This window comes from Amborella trichopoda, chromosome 3 (assembly GCF_054954075.1).
Source record: "Amborella trichopoda isolate Santa Cruz 75 chromosome 3, AtrichopodaSantaCruz75HAP2 v2.0, whole genome shotgun sequence".
In the NCBI taxonomy this organism is placed as follows: domain Eukaryota; kingdom Viridiplantae; phylum Streptophyta; class Magnoliopsida; order Amborellales; family Amborellaceae; genus Amborella; species Amborella trichopoda.
Genome location: NC_142338.1, coordinates 2,879,903 through 2,895,998, shown reverse-complemented (window position 1 = coordinate 2,895,998; position 16,096 = coordinate 2,879,903). Strand labels below are relative to the sequence as shown.

At 33.3% G+C, this 16,096-nt stretch overlaps 1 protein-coding gene across 1 annotated transcript; it reads right to left on the bottom strand.

The window, feature by feature from the left end:
* Positions 1–918: 918 nt before the first annotated feature.
* On the bottom strand, positions 919–5,405 carry FAD2 (fatty acid desaturase 2). Its single transcript, XM_006849938.4, has 2 exons — positions 5,263–5,405; positions 919–2,381 (listed from the first exon to the last, which is right to left on the bottom strand). The coding sequence occupies exon 2, from the start codon at positions 2,351–2,353 to the stop codon at positions 1,226–1,228; it is 1,128 nt and encodes a 375-aa protein (XP_006850001.1). The 5' UTR covers positions 2,354–2,381; positions 5,263–5,405; the 3' UTR covers positions 919–1,225.
* Positions 5,406–16,096: the final 10,691 nt, after the last annotated feature.

Here is a 16,096-nt window from a genome sequence, read left to right as displayed (position 1 = left end):
ATCCGTCCGACACACTTTTGTGCCAGACCTTGTTCCGAATCGTACTTTCCCATTTCGGATAGGGGAGAGAGAGAAACTAATGTAACTCACTATCCGTCCAACACACTTTTGTGCCAGACCTTGTTCCGGATGGAAAGAGATAAACTAATGTAAGGCAGGGAGGGGAGAGAGAGATTAGTAATGTAAGGCAGGGAGGGGAGAGAGAGATTAGTATCAGGTACGGAGGAGAGAGTTTTATCCAGTAAGGGAAGACGAAAAGGGTAGTTTAGTCTTTAATGGATTGAAAGGCTAGTTTGGTTTTTAACATATTAATTTTTTTTGCCGGGATAAAAGCAAAAAGATACAGTAATTGAGTTACAGCAAAAAGATACAAAAATTGAGTTACAAGTGTGATAAAAAAAGTATGAACAATTGTTTCATGGGGCAGGATCACATTTATAGTGCAGAGATATAAAACATCTTAAAACCAATTGTAACTAATTGTTCAAATATTTTCCAAATATATTATTATTGCTATTTTTGTAAATTTCATTTATTTTTTCTATTCATGATCTCTATATTAAAGACTATATATTCTCTAAAAATTAATATCAAATTATATTTATTGCCAATCGGGCATTTATACATGTGCTGGCTTAGCCACATGCTAACCGCGTCCAAAAGTATTAGAAGATCGAATGCTTACGTGGTACATTTCAGGGGTAAAGACTACATTTCAGGGGTACACAGTACATTATTTTAACAAACGTGAATGGTAGACAAGGGTGTGCGATGGAAGTCATGGATGGAGAAAGAGAGCGGTCCATTCATCCAATCAACAAATAAGGTCAAATAAAGTGGCTCTGTTCTTTATTCCACCGAGACATAAAAAAAGGGAAGGGACCTCTGGGAAAAACAGGCATGGAAAAGGACAAATAATAATAAGAAATTGCTGTTTTTTTCTCTCATTAAAAGTATGAAGAACAAAAACAGACCTCATTGACTTCACACAAGCACCAAAAGACACCACAACTAAAAGAGCTCCAATGCGCACACTGTTTAGAGAGAGGACCACAATTCTTTCTATTTCATGTCTTTGTGTCAAAACTCAAGAGGATAGAGAGAGAGAACGAACTAAACCTCCTTTCTAACTGCAACTGTTTCACTTCTTCACTGCACCCTTTCTATCAACTACTGCAACACACACGACATAGGAAATAAGTATTTCCATTCTATTCTCTCACTCTCAAAACTCATTCTTGTACCAGAAGACTCCCTCTCCCTTCTTATCAGGCTCAACATACACACACTCCTTTGCCTCCCTGTACATTGCCTTATAAAAAGGTGTAGCATCATATCTATAGTACTCCCCCAATATTGGCTTTATCGCCTTTGTCGCCTCCTCTGCATGGTAGTGTGGCATCGTCGAGAACAGATGGTGTGCAACATGTGTGTCGGTGATGTGGTGGAACACTGTGTTCAATATACCATAGTCTCTATCCACTGTGGCCAAAGCCCCTCGAAGCCAATCCCACTCCGTCCCATCATAGTGAGGCAATGCTGGATGTGTATGTTGCAGAAAAGTGATCAAGACCAAGAACCCGTTCACAATCAAAAGGGGCACACCGTACACGCACACGACATGGGTGAAACCATAAGCAAAAGAGGCACGATAGATGGCATACAATGCGGCCAAGATCCCGAGATCAGAGATGAAAATTTGGGTACACTCTCTGTCTGAATAGATGGGGCCGTAGGGATCGAAATGGCAAGCAAAACGGGGGTAAGCTCGGCCTGATACATTGAAGGCCAAATACAGGGGCCAACCCATGGTGAGAGAAACAAACAATGTCATAACTCGACCAGGTGGGTTGTTTAGATATGGAGAGAACCAAGCAAGTTGGGCTTTCGGTTTGGGAACAAAGACCTCATCTCTCTCCAAAGAACCAGTGTTAGAGTGGTGGCGCCGGTGGCTGTATTTCCATGAGAAGTAAGGCACCAAGAGTGCAGAATGCAGAACAAGGCCAACCAAGTCATCTAACCATGAGTAGTCAGAGAAAGCATGGTGGCCACACTCGTGGGCCAGGACCCAAACACCGGTTAAGACACAACCTTGAACAACCCAGTAAAGGGCCCAAGCCATGAAGCGAGCGAGGGGCAAGGGTAAGAGAGGGATGAATTGGGTTAGATAGAGAAGCGAGAAAGAGATGGAGAGGTCCATGACGACATAAGAGAAGGAGCGTGGTATGGATCGGTTGAAACAGTGAGGGGGGATGGCTTTTTTCAGTTGGCCGACAGTGAACGGCGGTTTGGCAGAGGGGACCCTATCAGTGGATTTAGGAGCTGGGAGGTCCATGCGCCCACCTGCACCCATCGTTATGGGTTTCAAGTCCTTTAAATACCTGCAACCGTGAGAGAAGGTTGTGCATTAGAGAGAGAGCGACCTTGTATATGTTGCAATTCATGAGCAGACATGCATTTTATAGAGGGAGCCGTATGCAAGTACGAAGGAGAAAGATTGCAAATTTTAGAATTCATCAATAGGTATACACAATTACACATTTCAATCAGTGATGTATATAGCCACATGGGAGCAGTGGCACCTAGCGGGTCGACCAAATTAGATCGACCTGGAATGAGGTCTACATAAATGATATGGACCCGTGAATCCAGTCTGGACCCAGGATCTGCTTTACCTGATACAGGTAGGGGACCATGACCTTACCGGATTGGACCACTATAATGTCCGACCAGATAGGGAATTCCAAAGTCCCAAACCACTTGCATCCATACAGAGACAGAGAGACTGGCAACATCATCATCATCATCATCATCGAAGACTTATCTCGAGTATTTACTGAGAGACTAGCAATCCATGCAACCAATTTTTATGTGTATGTCATTAACATAACAGAGGTAACATAACAGAGGGACAAGACTCTTTCAGGGAGAGAGCTGCAGCCCTGTTATGGCACCAATCTTAACTCTCCCTCCCTCCCTCCCTCTATCTCTCTAGAGAGAAATGAGAGCTTAAGCATTGATGCCAGAGCAAGGACGTGTAGTATATTTCCCACTCTGAACGCGATTGCTGCATCAATGCTCTCACAGTGAATCATAACTGGTTAAGTTAATAAATTAACCTTTGTCTATTGCTCCCTACTCGAGATAGAAAAGGGAGAAACAGGAAGTTTAATTTTTTTTGGAATTCACAAGCACATGACTACTGCTCAAGCTGCGACAAACACAAGGTGGGGTTTAAGACAGAGAGCATGCACATGGAAAATTAATGGTGGAACAGGGATGCCTCTTTCTCTCTGTCTCTACCAGCCAGTACCAGACTTTCTTGTACTTTCAACATCTTGACAAAAAAAATGTACAAATTTAACACGAAGAACAAATTTGAGAATATCCACTGTAAAGAAATCAAGCTTCCATCGGGTTTGCTGAAAAGCCCAACCTTGTTGAATAATTTCTTAGGAAAATGCCCAAGCAAAAGTTACCCTCCCTCTCTCTCTCTCTCTCTCTCTCTCTCACTCTCAAAACAAAACAAAACAAAAAAAACTGGCCAAGCAAAAAAGGTTTAATTTCTACAAAACAAAGGTTCCCATACCAAGTTTTCATCTTCTTTAGCATCCAAAGAATTTGCAACTGGTCACCAACCATCTCTCTCTCTCAAAAATAAAAATAAATTAACTGGCAAGGCAAAAAAGGTTTAATTTCTACAAAACAAAGGTTCCCATACCAAATTTTCATCTTCTTTAGCATCCAAACAATTTGCAACTGGTCACCATCCATTAATGTTCATTATGCAAACAAGTTGCAACTGGACCCCAGCCATTAATGGCCATAGCCAAAAGCAGTATCAAAATATTGCCCAAACCAGTGACAAAGCAATTAAAACAAATGAAAACAGAAAGGGTGCTTTCATAAATGGAAGGAATAAGGAAAAAAGGCTTACAAAAATATCTAATAAGAAAGGGCCTCTTTTCTTGTAAACAGGGGTGAAGAACCACTAGAAAGCCTATTCTTAAGAACTAAAAAGAAAAGCATTCAGATGTCATATTTCCTATAGCTTTTTTATCTTATTCTTTTTCATAAAATATTTATTTTTATTTAATTTTTGTTACAACAAAAAAAAAGGGAAACCATGACCCAAAAAAAAAGCCTATAAAAAGATGCAAAGAGTATGGAAATTTTTTATTTTTTTTTATCAAATAATGTGTACAGTTTTAATGCAAAAAAAATGGAAGAATTATTATTTTTCTACAAGTTCAAAAGTATGTAATTTTAGACCAAAAATGAAAGAAGATGAGGAATTGGGTGCATCTAAATCACAGGAAAAGTTGAACTTAGAAAAAAGATGCCCCTTATAAATCAATCTCAACAATCTAAACCAGTAAGTATCAAATGAACATATTAAAAGAATAAGTGGGTATAACCAACAGACAAAAGAGATCCAGATAAAACTACTTCTTTGCATAAAGGATTAATTTATCTCCTTCTTTTTTATAGTTAACAGTTGATCTACGAACTCATGGATAATTTTGGAAGATCTCAATAAGAAAAACGCAATAGTTTGCACCAAACAAAGGAAAAGAAAGGACTTTCTTAAAAAAAAAGCGAAAAAAAAAAAAAAAGGTCATTGGAAACAAGATCAAAGCCTCCTCCAAACGACTGTATTTAAATACCCATAAAAACGGAGAACATCCTCAACAGATCTGAAACATAATTTCATGAATCATATAGCATCAAATAAGCGAAGGCAAAAGAAATAAGAAAAAGCGATGTATTTTTGTTAAATGGAAAAAACGATTCTCCCAGAACAAATTCAAATTTCTAAACCTTCTTAAAACAACTCAGCCGCAACAGTGAAACCAAAAAAACTAGAAATCAATGGGTAAATCGCAAAAAAAAAAAGGCCTAAATACTAATAATAATCAGAGATAAACAACATTCATTCAAGAAATCAATGCAAAACAATATTCATGAAAAAATAGACTTCACCATTAAAAAAAAGAAAAAAAATTATAGAATCCTTCAAAGTATTCTACAGCATTAACATTTTAGAGCCAAAAATCACAAAATCCAATTTCTAATCCCTAGCATAAACACTCAAAAAAACAATCAACCTCCAGCTTCAACTTTCTTCATCTCTAAACAAAAAATACAAAAAAGAAAGAGTGCCCATTTTTAATAAATCAAAGTATCATTGAAATGTGCCTTTTCCATTCATTAAAATAAATAAAAAGTAAAAAAAGAGAAGAAGAAGAAGAAGCTTCATACCTTAAAGCCAGAAACCAGAAAAGTAACCGAAAAACCCAAACCGCCCTCTTTCCCGAATCGTATTTGGCCTGAAAACTCGCCGGAAAAACAGAGCACGCCTGGCTTTTCTACCTCCTTTTCGCCCGGAAATTCCCCCACCCCTGAACCGCCATTTATATGGGCCAAGACAACGCCTTTAAAAAAGCAGTCGTGGGGCCCATGTCATTTCAACATGGCGCTCAAGCTTCGTTATTGCTGTAGCAGACATGTGTCAATATCAAATACGTCCTGCTCGCCTAAGCATCGGTTTTCACGATTACGAACCCCAACCGTCGGCAATCTGATGGTGAATTGTGACCCTCCAGTTGTCTACGTCTCTGCACTAGGTGTTGAAATATCTCGCTCTCAACAGCTTTATAGGGTGCTCCCGAGGGCGCCTACTGTGTAACTAATCCTTCGGGCTAAGAGTCACCTGACGGGTGCATAGATTATACGTCAGCTCCCTTGGGTAGACGACCTACCCAAGAAGGTTTTTCAAGTTTTGGGAAACCATCTAAGAATCGCTAGATCGTCTAGGTGATTATTTTCAAAAGATAAATTTAAATTTCCAAAATTTTTCATATTCCGATGTAATCGTCAAGAATTGAACAGTCTCTATTTGACCTTGAGTAATTATTTTCACAATTCATTAAGAGTGCAAGTTTGAATTTTTCTTTTATAAAATTTTGCTGCATATGGCCTAGACCTCATTTCTACATTATGCGATCCGGAGGTATAAGGCATTCATCTTAAAGATATACAAATAAGTGCTCCATCTAAAACACTGGTAAGTAGGGGTTCAAATGTTTTTTTAATATAGTTATTATTTTTATTTTTTATTTTTTTGGAAAAATTATATATATATATATATATATGTACTAGTTTCTGTTATTACCAAAATACCAAATAGTTTTTGTTATTATTGGAATGTCCGTTTTTTCACTTCATAAAAAAATTTAAAAAAGAATTTTTTACCCTTTTTCGGTTTTCGATCAACTGAAAATTGCTGGATTTTCGGTTGTTCAAAAAATGAAAATGAGCTAATTTCGGTTCTTGAAAAACCGAAAATAGCGGGGCTCGTTTAAGCTTTTGGAATACGTAGTTCTATTTTCGGTTGTTCAACATCTGAAATTATCATATTTTCGGTTGTTCAACATCTGAAAATGTCATATTTTCGATTTTTCAATATCCAAAAATATCCTATATCAACAACCGAAAATAAGAACTATGACATTTTCGGATGTTGAAAACCGAAAATATAACATTTTTCAAATGTTGAACAATCGAAAATAAGACTGCATATTCCAACAAGCATCTGGAATATGCAATCCTATTTTCGGTTGTTCAACACTAGAAAACAAGATATTTCCGATTGTTCAACAACCGAAAATTAAAATGCAAATTCCAAGCTTCTGCCTATTTTTGGTTATTCAAAAAATGAAAAAGGGTAAAAAGTCTTTTAAAATTTTTTTGTTATGAAGTGAAAAAAACGGACATTCCAATAATAACGGAAACTATTTGATATTTTGGTAATAACATAAACTACAACGGATATGTACGTAATTTTCCTTTATATTCACAATCTCCATGTTAAACATTATTTATTCACTAAAATTAGAATCAAATTATATTTAGAAAAATAATAGTTCCAAGCATGCATTTCTATAATATGTGGGCTGGCTGCATAGAAACCATACCCTTCTTTTTTTATTGAGGTTAGTGGTTATATTGTGATGCAAATAAAATTGGAGTTTATTTACTTTTTATTTTTAATTAGGGATAGGAAGGGATAAGTTAAGAGGGCCTAAGTTGGGTGTGTGATTTGTTTAGGGAAGTCAATCTTTTTAGTTTAGAGAATACCAAATAGATAAGGTAAAGATATTTTGATTTAAAAAAGGGCAAGGTTTCTAAGTTTCCCCTATAGCATAGAACTTTTATCCTCCCTTTTATCATCCCCCTTATCCAACTGTCCATTATGAATAAACGGCTAATATTGCCTCAATCACAATGTCACGTTTCTACACTATTTTATTTTTAATTTTTTTTTCTATGAACTATTTTGACCCCAAATTTTGGACGTCCATTCCTCTATTAAACTTGCAATAGCGAAAAAATAAAATAAAAATATTTAAATAAAATAAAATGACCAAAATACCCTTGAAAGTTTCAAGGGGTATTTTTGTTACTATATTTTATCAAAAAAATATTTTAAACATTTTTTATAGGTGTACCCCAATGAGAAGACGACACGTACCAAATTTCATATTCATAAAAATTGTATAAAAAAAACTAAAAATAAAATACTTTGAGACGTTGGATCTAAGATCAAACGGTGAGTGGCTCTCTTGATCAAAATTGGACGGCTGGAAGGTAGGGGGAGGATAGAACTTCTATGCTATAAGGGAAGCATAGAAACCTTTCCTTTTAAAAAATAATAAGTGGTAGTTATCTTTTACTCTTAAAATAGTCATTTTCTATTTTTTAATTAAGGATAGGAAGAGATGAGTTAAAAGGGCCTAAGTAGGGTGTGTGATTTGTTTTGGGAAGTCTATCTTCTTTTAGTTCAGAGAATAACATATAGAAAAGATAAAGATCTTTTAATTAAGAAAATAATAAGTGGTAGTTATTTATTACTCTTAAAAAGGTATTATTTTTTATTTTTAATTAGGTATAGGAAGAGATAAGTTAAGATCAATGACTTAAAAATCGACTTGCCCGGTTCGATTCTAGAGAAGAACCGCCGGTTCCCACGGTTCCCGGTTCAAGCGGTTCCCACACGTGGGATACACACCACTCCCACATGTGCCACACGTGCGACACACGTGTGATACGCACCACTCCCACATGTGCCACACGTGCGACACGCATGTACTAATGCTCTAGTGTTTTCACATTTGTGTTTATCTTTCAATTACATAGTTATTTATATAGCATATTTGAATACTCATCCTTCGATATGGGCTAATTCCCAAACATCATTAAATGAAAACATAATGTAAACATATGGTATTAATAGGCAATTTTAAACACGTATACTAAGGGCATGATGGCTATCACTAATGTTATTTGCTTTGACTTCTCAAGTTCGAATCCCCCCTTGGGCCATGTAATAGTTTATCCCTTCTTGAGCTAATTTTTATTCCCCCTTGGGCATATAAAATTAAAGTGTTATTTTTAAAATTTGTACGCATTTTATTAATTTTTACATTGATAATCAAATCTTTTGTTTTATTTATTAATTTTTACATTATAAATCATGTAATGTACTATTTTTCTTACAGTTGTCAATAATACATTTTAAATTAGATAATTTTATAAGATATTTTTAATTTGTTATTATTTATCTAATAAAATAATTATAAAATGTAAACTAATAATTTTAATTTTAGTATATAGTATTATAATTAGTTAGGTTGTGATAATTTTGGATTATAGTTAGTTAGGCTGTAATAATTTACGTTTTTTAGCGGATTAGGGTTATTCGCCAAAACGAGATTTTAATGGCCATTCTTTAATTGATTTAGTCTACTCTTTATTATAGTCCATGTATAATTATATATTTTATCCATTATGATTCTATGATTTTTCTTTTATGTGATGCAAATTTAATACTTAAATTTATACAGGGAAAGAGCATCTCAATATTCACAAATTGATGAATAAAATGAAAGTTAATAATGTAGTACCCTCATTTCTTATTGGATTCCTAAAAAACAACATTTATAATGAATTTTAATAAATTTTTCGGATTTTTTTGAAGCTTTCATCCGATCGATTCAGCCGATTCCCGATCCGGATTGCTGATTTGCCGATCCGGATCTGTTTTTGAGGTGCCCGATTCGGACTCCGATCCACTTTTTAAACCATTGGTTAAGAGTGCCTACGTAGGGTGTGTGATTTGTTTTGGGAAGTCTATCTTTTTAGTTTAGAGAATAACATATAGATAAGGTAAAGATCTTTAGGTTTAGGAAATAATAAGTGATAGTTATCTTTACTTTTAAAAAGGTTATTTTTTATTTTTAATTACGGCTAAGAAGAGATAACTTAAGAGGGCTTAAGTAGGGTGTGTGATTTGTTTTGGGAAGTCTGTATTTTTAGTTTAGAGAATAACATATAGATAAGGTAAAATTTAGGAAATAATAAGTGGTAGTTATCTTTTACTCTTAGCAAAGTTATTTTTTATCTTTAATTAGAGATAGGAAGAGAAAAGTTAAAGGGGCATATATTGGGTGCGTGATTTGTTTTAAGAAGTCTATCTTTTTAGTTTAAAGAATAACATTTTGGTTTAGGAAATAATAAGTGGTAGTTATCTTTTACTCTTAAAAAAGTTCATGTAGAGGTTGGAAAGAGAGAAAAATATAAATGGCATGAGAGAGGAAAAGTGAGAGATAAAATAGGGAGGAGGAGAGAAAATAGCGAGGGGAGAGATAAGGAAAAAGTTCATAGAGGGATTTTTCGTATTTGTTTTTTTTTTTTGGTCCATTTAAAAGGCAGATGTTCATTGTAAACCATCAGATAATGAATATTGAGTAAAATTGATCTGGTGAAAAGATGCAAATTGAGTAAATTTGATATTGTGAAAATATAGTAAAGTCGATCGCTTTTTTTGGTGATTTTGAGAGATGGTATATTGTGTAAACCATTTCAACTTGATCTTGTGAAAAGATTTGAATTGAATAATCATTTGAGGGTGAGAGTATATTCTCTCAACCATTTTAATTTTTTATTGATATTATTTTTTCCTCCATTGGTTGGTATTAGAGCCCTAAGATCCATGTTGATATGGGGAGCTTTGATTTCCGTGATCTAATTATGGAAGATGTTCAAAGCGAATTTCATGTTATCAATCAGCGGTTGTCGTTATTGGATCAAAGATTTGAGAGACTCAAAGAATACCTAGTAGAGCACATTAGCAAAGTAGTAGAACATTATTAGATCAAAGATTTGAGATACTAAAGAATATTTAGTAGAGCACATTAGCAAAGTAGCAAAACAAGGTCTACGAGATTTCTTTCATACATTATAATCGGAACAAGAAGAAGAAAAAAATTTCTTTCATAGATTACAATCAAAACAAGAAGAAGAAAAAAATTTCTTTCATGGATTACAATCGGAACAAGAATATTTCTTTCATAGATTACAATAAGAACAAGAGAGAGAAAAATATGAAGAGGTAGATCTTGATACCAAAGGAGATGCCAATAACCCATATGAAGAAGAAGATATGTATAATGCAATATTCGAAATCCAACCAAGTGAGTCTAAAAGAAAAATGAAGATCGAACCCAAGATCACTGTGTTTTACTTCAAGATAAGCACGAAACATTCGATGAATCGGCTTAATGAAGAAATTGTGTTTCATTTCGAGATAAGCACAAAATATTCGATGAATCGGCATAATGAAGAAATTGAAGAAAAAGTGTCGAGGTATATGGTGTCACGAGAAGGCTTCTAAAATATTTATGTTTAGCTCGAGGTGGAGTTTCTCCCAACTTGGGGAGAATGATGCAAATGAGTTAGAAAGAGAGAAAATAGAGATGGTATGTGAGAGAGAGAAAATAGGGAGGAGAGAAAATAAAGAGAGAAATAAGAGAAAAGTTGGTCTAAGTTAGAGAGAGGGTTTTTTTTAGTTTGTTTTTTTAGGTCTATTTAAATAGAGATATCCCTTATTGTAAACCAGAATTAAGTAAGATTGACCTTGTGAAAATATATTAATTGAGTAAAGATGATCATATGAAAATATCGTTTTTGGGGTGGATTCCCTAAAATTGATCTTCTAAAAAGATAATTATTTTGTGAAAAGATCTGAATTGAGTAAAGTTGATCTAGTAAAAAGATCATTTTTTATATAGAATCCTATATTCTCTCAACCATTTTATTTATTTATGTTATTATTCTAGTTATTATTTTTTCCGTGCATCATATCCCAAAATTTGGACCTAATTTGGGTTTTACCCGAGGGGGTAAATAACAATATCTTTGCAAGAGCATGAAATATTTTGGCATATCTGAATTTTTGTTCAAAAAAGATAAAATTTTAATTTCTTCCGCTCTTATATCTCCTGAAAATTGGGCTTGTAGATTTAAATTTTTTTTGGGGCTTTTAAATCATCAGCATCAAAGTATTTTTCTAACTAATTGGGATCCGCTACATAAATACTAATTTATCAGTATGTAAATCCCCATATATTTTCTCATTATTTCTAACCGTGTTCTTTTGGACCTGTCATATAACTCACAAATTTTAAATTTTAAACCAAAATATTATATGCTCAACATGTAACTCACAAATTTTAAACAAGAGAATATCTTGCACTCGTTTTTTTTTTTTAATAAGTATATCTTGCACTCATTCCCTTTGCTAAATTACTACTTTTCACTCCCGAAATGCAACCTGTCATGTAACTCACAAAAATAAATGCCGTTTATAGAAAGCATAAATATTTAGAAGTAAGTATGCGGAGTTTTTACACCATTCATTTTAATTAAACAGCATGGATTTGACTTTTTATTTTGAGACTTTATTAAAATCTACACATGTTTTTCAAAACAATACCGAGTCTACATTATCTAACTAAAATAGACACTATTAATTACAATAAACTTACTTCTATAAATAAATTAATACCTTATAATGGCCATTTTTTTTATTTTTTATTTTTTTTTTGAGATTTTATCAAAATATAGATAGATTTTATCAAATCTACAACCATTTCACTAAAATAGATAGCATTAATTACAACAACCTTACTTCTATAAATAAATTGATATCTTATATAAAGTTTTGCTAAAAATATTACATATTCATTAAATTTAAATGTGTTTTTGTGATAGCAAAACCAAAATTTCAAGACAAAATTTTTGAAGGCCTTCCTCTTTTTCTTGAGGGAGTTAGTGTGCTAGGTCGTCTCAGCCAGGAGCTTATTTTACGTTAAGAAAGGGTGTTTATTCGCTTCTAATTAAAGAATATTAGGGAAAAAAATTTCTTTTACAACATGCAAATTTATCGAAAAGAAGGCATTGCTTGATGAACAGGAACAGAATAAAGTAATGAGAACGTGCACAAGTGGGAGAAAGGAGAATAAATTTAATTGGGCCACGGATGAGAACCCAACTTCTGGTAAATTCCGGACGAAATTTCGGGGAATTTACACGCCAAGGTAGGTTTTAGAAATGCCGACTTACATCGGAATCTCTCGATGATGGGACTAGTCTTGTTCGGACTGTGTGTCGGAACCGTTTGATTTTTGCTAGGAATGAGCCAGCCCTATCATAATACCGTAGTCCGTTCTATAAGAGAATCGGCAGTCAGTTCCTTCAGAGAACCGATCGATCTGGCTCCACCTTTTATTTTTTATAAAAAATATTTTTTTTATTGTAATATTAGAAATAAACCTTAATTTTTTGAAAACCTCTTCCATACCTTTTTTTTTTTTTTTATCCACTTTTTTACATTTTTATAACTAAAATACTCAAAGCATCATGATCCTTTAATGAAAAAGGTTATATAGAACCGAGGCTCTAAACAATTAAATTAGAGCCCATCTAAAAAATTTCACTAGAAAAAGTTGTTTTGATGCTCAAATATCCTCAAGTTGATCATCTGGGCATCAAGATGCATGGACATGGAAAAAAAAAATGGATTTCAAGTTTTGGAAATAGTGCATCTTGTAATGCATTTTTGGACCGTCAAATTTCAAGATTTTCAAGTTTTTATAGATCAGCTCAATCTACACTATTTTTTAAGTTTAAATTTTATAATTAAATATGAAAATATATTTTAAGGCTATCACAAAGATTTCCAGTATTGAAACCACATTTCTTGACACTATTTGAAGGTGTGCTTTACTTTTATTGTTTAGAGCCTCGACTCTATACAAATTGCACCCTTCTTTAATTGTCGTGATGCTTCAAGTGACCATCACGAGTCTTTAAATGCAATGATCTTCAAGTGACCATCACGAGTCTTTAAATGCCATGATCTTCAAGTGACCATCACGGTTCTTTAAATGCCGTGATGCTCCAAGTGACCGTGTGATGCTCCAAAAACCCATCACAGTTCTTTAAGTATCGTGATGCTTCAAGTGACCATCATGGTTCTTAAAAGGTTGTGATGCTTCAAGTAACCATCACGGTTCTTTAAGTACCGTGATGCTTCAAGTGACCAAGTGATAGTCTAGAAAACCATCATGGTTCTTTAAGTGTTGTGAAGCATTAGCTTAGAATGACCATCACGGTTCTAGATCAATCGTAATGCCTTCATAGATCTAAGATTATTGTCAAAGTTATTTTCGTCAAAAAGACACAAACAGTGGAAAAAAAGGGTATGGTTGAGGTTTTAAAAATTTTGAAATTTATTTCTCATAATTTAAAAAAAAACAAAAACCCTATATATATATTTTTTGTAACTTCTCTATTTTTTTATTATTCTAAATTTTATTTTATTCTTTATTATTTTCAATTTTTTATTGGCTGATTCATTGGGCCGGACTCCAATTCATATCGATTTCCGGATAGAGGAACCGAGTCTTTGGGGCGAAGTTAAGTTACTACTATTACAAGTGTTCGGAAAATTCGAGACAAATTTTTGATTAATTTATGTACCAAATATTGGTATACCACACAAAACGTTGCAACGAGGCAAGAAAAGGCTGGCTACAAGAAGTGAAATATATTGTAGAAAAATACATAGGAAATAAACGTGATGATGCAAAGGTTTCTATGGGTCCACGTAGAAACGAATCCTATCTGTAAAATCTGATTTTGAAAAGGATTTTTTGACCTATTTTTTAAGGACTTATAATCTTTAATAATATGGAGATCATGAAATGAAATGATATATATATATATATATATATATATATATATATATATATATATATATATATATATATATATATATATATATATATATATATATATATATATATATATATATATATTAAAATTTAAATAGCTGGTTTCAACTATTTTTAGATGGACCACCCATTTGCATCTTAAAAGATGATGAATGAAAAACATAAAAAAAAAAATTTCAATAACAATTTCTTGAAAAAAACATTTAAATAGTTGGTTTTAACTCTTTTTAGATGGACCACCTATTTACATCCATCTTTTAAGATGGATGCTTATACCCAATGTTGGCAGATTCGCTTTAGAGTCTTATTCGGTTTGGTGAAAAAAATGAAACAATTCGATACTTCGGCTGATTCGGAAAGACTTCATACTTTTTTTTAAAAAAAAAAAATATTATAAATAAATTAAATAATTATATATAAATTATATACAAATAATGGAAACTTTTTTTAAAAAAATATAACATTTATATAGTTATTTCTTTGCTAATCGAAATAGATCCAAAACAGACCCAAAGCATACCCAAAGCAAATCCAAAGCGGTCCGAATTTGATCGAAGCAACCCAAAACAATCACAAAGCGACAACACCAAGCTTTGTTCTCTTCGGTTTATGCCTAAAATCCGAAATCTTCAGCCTCTGCGGCCGAAGCAAAGTGAAGCGAATTTGAAAACATTGCTTATACCTCAGGGGCCAACAAATGTAGAAATGCACCCAACACATGGAACAATTTTCCTGCAACTATTTAGTGCTTCTATAAGATGTACTTCTAATAGTTAATGATTATGATTTTTAAAAGAAAAAAGTTTATAAGGTGAGACTTTAAACAATCAAATTAAGACACCTCAAAATGTATGGACATAATAAAAATTCATTTCAAATTTTGGAAAAATTACATCTTGTAATGTATCATCTAGACCGTAAATTTTCAAGATTTTCAACCGTTCATAGATCTACTCAATTCACACTATTTTTGTATCTTTTAAATTTTATAATTAAAGTTTAAAATAAATTTTTAGGCCATTGTAAAGATTTCTAATATTAAAACTAATATATTTTGCTATTATTTGAAAGGACTCCTAACTTTGATTGTTTAGGGCATGAGACTAGCACAAACCATACCTTTTTTAAAAAACTATAATTTAATGTTATGAGCCTGATTTTGGCATTGATGGTAATAGAGGCTGGGGTTTCATGGCGGTAGCACCCCAGCACTCTAGGCATGTTGTGGTTTTCATTCCTCACAAACCATCCTACCGATACTTTGAAAAACTATAACTCCTAATTTACTTAAAAAAATGAGTAGGGGAGAAAATGATTAAAAATAGTATTTCCATATGTGGCCTGGCACATTAACATAGAGAGAGACTTGTCGATCTCTTTACATAAATGGAAAGTATATTTTATAGGGCAACGGTTCTGAGATGTATATTTTATAGGGCCATTGTTTTGTGACGTATTTTATAGGGCCATAGTTTTGTACGCCCTTTAAAATCTCATCCAAAAAAATGCAATTTTATTTATGGAATATACCCTATCAGAAAATGTATATACCGAGATGGTATGTCCTCTAATGCATTTTATGTCCTATCCATTTCAAGTCCTCACGGACACCCTAGACCTGAATTTTTTGGAAATTCTAAATTACATATTCGTGGGCAATGTTTTAAAACTCAAATCATTCTCAATTTGGATCACCGACTTAGATCAAGAATCGGTTAAGTCCGAACTAATTTTTGGGATGGTATGGGTGCTGGCCTTGTTGCCCCTAAAGCCCTCTGTTTTATTTTTTTCCTTTTCTAAGCTTATCCAAATTTTTTAAAGTCCCCCAAATCGCCACCTCATAAACCCCTATTTTAGTTTTTATTTTATTTATTTTTAATTATTTTATATATCACTGAAATAGAATTTGTGATAACCTTAAACTTTTCTTAAACCATCACAAGCTCGAGTAAAAGAGG

Coding starts and splice junctions, on each gene's coding strand:
- FAD2 (XM_006849938.4), bottom strand. CDS start 2,353: ATGGGTGCAGGTGGGCGCATGGACCTCCCAGCTCCTAAATCCACTGAT.